Source organism: Drosophila obscura, unplaced genomic scaffold (genome assembly GCF_018151105.1).
Source record: "Drosophila obscura isolate BZ-5 IFL unplaced genomic scaffold, ASM1815110v1 contig_186, whole genome shotgun sequence".
NCBI classification, from domain to species: Eukaryota; Metazoa; Arthropoda; class Insecta; order Diptera; family Drosophilidae; genus Drosophila; species Drosophila obscura.
In genome coordinates, this window is record NW_024542774.1 from 6,998,086 (window position 1) to 7,003,404 (window position 5,319).

The 5,319-nt window shown below is 48.1% G+C and overlaps 1 protein-coding gene across 1 annotated transcript; it reads right to left on the reverse strand.

Moving 5' to 3' along the window:
• Window positions 1-3,282: 3,282 nt before the first annotated feature.
• LOC111079312 (cytosol aminopeptidase) lies at window positions 3,283-5,319 on the reverse strand. Its single transcript, XM_022374442.2, has one exon. The coding sequence runs from the start codon at window positions 5,133-5,135 to the stop codon at window positions 3,552-3,554; it is 1,584 nt and encodes a 527-aa protein (XP_022230134.2). The 5' UTR covers window positions 5,136-5,319; the 3' UTR covers window positions 3,283-3,551.

Genomic DNA, 5,319 nt, shown 5'->3' on the forward strand with positions numbered 1-5,319 from the left:
AGTGGGAGATCTTTGGGTGAGCAGGTGACTTGGGGGCAACGGTGGTGTCTCGTAAACAGCTCTCAAATGGTTGAGTTATGGCAATTTAGGTTTGCATTTATTTATTTACATCTCAATAGACAAGGTTGAATCATTAATTTGTACTTACATTAAACTGAACGCAAACAGAATGACCGTTTAAAAATAACAGAAACTGCTTGAGCAATCGTAACAACAACAAACTTCGGCTCGAAGATATCAGACCGAAGTTACCAGGCGATCTGTTATGTTAATGATGGTGTCAGCTCTGCCGATCTCTACAGCGCGCTGCTAAACTCATTCTGTGCGCATTAAACATGCTGTTAAATAACATAAAAGTTGCCATTTAACATTTCTGATCGCCTGATACCTTGGGCCGAAAAATTGTGTGGGTTTCTTGTACTTCTGCAGCTTGTTGTTATTTTTGTGATTGGTGGGTTCTGTTGTTATACTGCTGCGCTACCTATATATTTACTATTTTTACTGGCAGACTAAAGCTAATCGCCACAGATCGGCGGCTGTTCGCTCAAGAGAGCTTTCACTGTACCAGAAGCCAATGAAAACATGCCTGCCAAGTTTTCGTTTTGTGCTTGCCATATTTCTCGCTTGCCATTTGAATAAGGATTTTCCCTTCCTCCATTTAGGGGATGCGATGCTCCTTCTCCTGGTTGTGTGGGTTCTTCCTGGCACCTGTTGTTATTGTTTGTAGTGCTGTTCCTGTTCCTCTTGCTGAAGCTGTAGCTGTGTTCCTGCTGTGCTCCCTCGTTTCTTGGGCTTTGCTGCTCGCCCCTTAAGCTGACATTTCATTTTTATGAAACATCTTATTTTTCTAATTTGCAACAGCAGGTGTCGCCATTTTCTGCAATTTTCTGTTTATATGAGAAAAGACCTTCCTACTTTCCCATCTCTTTCTCTCTGCTTTGGGCTGCTTCCCCCCAAAAATCGTTCGCTTTACCCTGCTGTGTGTGTGTGTGTTCCTTGGCTGGAGCGGGTGTAAATTCAGTTTACTGTAAAATTTAATAGAAAGTGAATTTTTTCCCTAGAATATGGGGGGATAAGCACGAGGCCACATTGTGTGTGTGGGGTGTGTGTGTGCGTATGTGCATGTGTGCAAATTGGGGTCTTTTGTTTATAGTGTTTCACATGTTTGCATATAAAGTGAAAATTCTTGTAAAGCATGCTGTAAAAATACGTTTAATAAGCTACAAGACGGCTACCCCTCACGCAGTACTTTGCCGAATGTGTGAGTGTGTTTCGGTTGGTAGATGGTGGGTGGGGTGGGTCTGTGTGAGAAGGGAATCCTTACCGTCCTGACGTCTTTATTAATTCATAAAACGACAAAACGCCAGGTGTCGCTGACGATATGTCTGCGCGCCCAGCGACTCACTGAAGCTGAGGCATTTTTATGCGCTTAAAAGTCAAGCAACGAAATTTTGGAATTTTCTCCCAAATTACCAATAAAAACAATACCAGAGAAAAACAAACAAACGGAGCTACTTGCATATGTATGCAGGGTGAAATTCTCTCGTCGAAAGTGAGGGGTTGCGGGCGGGGTCTGGCAACCTACCTAGTATAATTCGTTATCTCTGGGGCGTATCAAAATCACGCTTGATTTACTTTTTCGAGCCATTTAACAAATAAGCAATAAAATCCGTGCATTTCCTTAGTCCGTGTCCAAGTTTCCCCCTCCCCCACCCAAGCCGCCACATGCTCCACAGCGTATCGTTCTGTTACCCCACGCCCCACCACCCACGGACAGCCTTTTCTGTGTTGTCTTGAGCAAATTGCCGTTTTGTCTTCAAATGAGACGTTTATGTTTTTTAATTTTTTTCTTGTTCTCGGGTAATGGCCAATGTCAATGGGTTCAGCGAAAGGCAATCAGGGCAACAGAATCCTCAGATGAGGGGAATGGCTGTGGAGCTCAGTCAAGAACGAAGAAACTTGAAATGGTATCAATGAGGGAATTGGCAAGAAAATGGAAGAAAATGGGCTACTAATTATAGAGAATATCCAAGTAGGTTTATTTCTATGCGTCAAGCAACCACCGATTTAACATTCATTCACCATGTATTGAATTTAATCCCTAATTAAATCCCTCTAGAGTCCGCAAATAGCCGGGATCTTATGCATTTCCTCTACGCAATCAGCACTTCAAATACCAAATCTGGGCATGAATACAAAAGCAGGTGGAAAGCAGATGAAGGGAAAGCACAAATCCCTAAATTAGCATTAGCTAATCAAGGTAACCAAATGGCAGTCAGGCAGGTTGGTCGGGCAACTGGAGGGCAGGCAGGCGGGAAATCTTTAAACAAATATTAATTTGTGTGCATTTGTGCGTAAGTGCAAGGGTCCGACCGTAGTCAGCCAGAGGCTATTTGTACGAGTATTATGTATAATCAAGAAGTATGCCATTTGACATTCGAAGGCAAAATTAAATTTGACTGCACATCGTTGTAGGTACAGGTACAACCATCCACACGCACAGACCACAACACAAAAAGACAGAGAGAGAGAGCAAACAAGCCACATTTACCAACATTTGCCAACTGCAGTTACGTTGCTTCCAGTCAAATGGGATTCATCGTTCACGTAGTAGACCAGGACCAGGACCCCGGACCAGCAGGAGCACCTGGAGCTGAAGCTGGCAGCGCAACTGTAGCTGTAGCTGCAGCTGAAACCTGGAATCCGAGACCAATTAAATATTGAGAGAAACATTTGCCATTTCGTGCTCCGTTTGTAATTAGCCGTAACGTGCTGCAGGAGCAAAAGATAAATATGTACATATGTACATACTTGCAAGATTGAATGTGCATATGTACGGGAATGTATGGTAAAGTCAGCGTCATAATGCTATTTACCTAATGCCATTGATTGGCATCCCACACCAACTTGACTTCAAAGCAATTTTCGTGTCACTCCCAACCAAAATGTAAATGTTTTATAGTCAACATAATCACATCGAACATCAAAGGACCCAAATCCGCACAGCTGCCAGCACAGGCAGCCGACAATCAATCGAATTGCGGAAAATCAGGCAATATTTATACGAACATATACGAGGGCCGCATTCAATTGGAAATCAAATTTTGATTTGGCAGGTAAGTTGGCTGAAGCGAGCTAAGTTCCAAATTGGAAAGGGGCGGGAAAACCCTACTGCTGTGTGGATGGGAAAACAGTTTCAGTTCATCAATCTATACATAGATGCAGTTAAATTGTGGCAAACGAATACGAGCTACGTTGCATTGGAATCGATAGGAAGGGTGATCCATCCAACAAATGCATTTATTGGGAATAAATATTGATATTGAACAACAATTGATGTTTCAAGTTAAATTATTACAACATGTGTTTGATAAGATTATAGCCAAAATTTAGACTAGAACTGGTAGCAGGCCAGGTAATGAATTGGGAGTGGGGCGTCCGGTCAACCGGCGCTTGAGCGGGTACGGCAGTGGGTTGGGTTGGATCTAACATTGATGTTTAAAGCCAAATTACAACAATGTGTTCTAGAACATGCGATCAAAAAGCTTGGACTAAGACTGGGAGCAGGCAAGCTGGTACAGGAACTGGATGACTGTGCGTGTGGGGCGGCCGGTCATCTGGTTCTTCAGCAAGTAGGGCAGTGGGTTGGTTGTGGTCAGCATGCCTGTGCCACGGTTGTCCAGATGGGCCCAGTCAACGCATGGGACCAGGCTGCGCAGAATGGCGGCGGCCAGGCAGGAGGTGGCCGGTCCACGGCCACAGTTGCTCAGATCGTAGGTGGTGTTCTTGGTGACGATCTGGTGGTAGTACTTGAAGAGCGGGAAGCGCCAGATCCGATCGCCAGTTATGCCGCCAGCCTTGCGGAACTCCTTGTGCACAAAGTCGGACGTAGTCCACAGCCCAGTTGCCCCGCCGCCGAGTCCGTAGTTAACGCCTTGGGCCACCGTACCGATGTCAACGATCATTTTGGGCTTGTGCGTGGCCTGGCCGTAAAGCAGGGGATCGGCCATCACCACAACGGGCGCCTTGCCCACATCCTTGACGCCCATGGTGATGCCGTTCAGCAGGGTCACCACATCGCCGCACTTGACCGCCATGCCGGAGGGCATGTGCTCGCAGAGTGGGATGATCGCCGAGATGTTCATCGGCAGCGAGAGGGCGGAAGCGGCGCGGAGCACGCCCACACACACGGCAGCTCCAGCCAACGCGCCGCGGTACTGGTCCATGCCCGTCTTCTTCTTGAGGCAGAGGCCGCCACTGTTGAAGGTCAAGCCGAGGCCCAGCAGCAGCACGGACTTCTCTTCCGGAGCAGTGCCGCAGTAAGCGCACTCGAGCATCAGGGGCGGCTCGCAGGAACCCTTGGCGATCATCAAGAAGGAGGAGATGCCCATGTCCTCGATCCAGTCCATGGAGCGCACCTCCACAGTAACGCCGCAGGGGCACAGGGCATCGACGGCGGCCTGGGCGAACACGGACGGGGTCATCATGTTCGCTGGCATATCGGAGAGGCGACGGGCCAGATTCTGGGACTCGGCCTTGAACAAGCCACGGGTCCAAGCCTCGCGGTCCCCCTTGCCGTACATGTCCAGCTTGGGTGTCCGTGTGCGGTTCTTCTTCCTCTTGTTCATGTTGAAGCGCCAAACGGCCAAGGAGGCGCCCTCGGCGGCCTGCTCTGGATAGCCCATGCCATCCACATACACCTCGTGCATTCCCTGCAGCTGCAGGGCGCGTGCGCCAGCACCGGCGGCCACACGGACATTCTCCATGCCCATATCCAATTCCTCCTCCTCGTCGAAGGCGGCATCGTAGTCACCGAGACCTACGACGGCAATCGCCTGGAATTCGCCCTCGATGCCGCTAAACAGCAGACCCTTGCCCGGGCTGCCGTCCATGTTACGCTCACGGATCCACTGCACCACCTTACCGCCCACCGAGTCGTCCAGGGTGACGGCACTCTCCGTGATCTTTGCCGGCTTGTCGCTGTCCCTTTTGTAGACGCCGACGACCACGCCCTTGGGCTTCTTGCACTTGGTCGCATACGTTCGAAGGCAGTGCGCGACCACGCGGATGGGTTTTTTGTACGTGAGCAACCGGCTGGCCGAACGCAACAGAAATAGATCGCGAAATGAAGGCATTTTCGAAACGCGTTTTAAATAAACCAAAATTTAAAAACGGAACTAAAAATAAAACGTTGAATTTGGCTAACTAGAAATTTTGTTGGGCGACGCTACAGATTTTACGTGATACGAAAAATTTACAATAAAATTTGTATTTATGTTACGGTATACGTTGTGTTCCGTTCGACAGTCTCTACTGAAT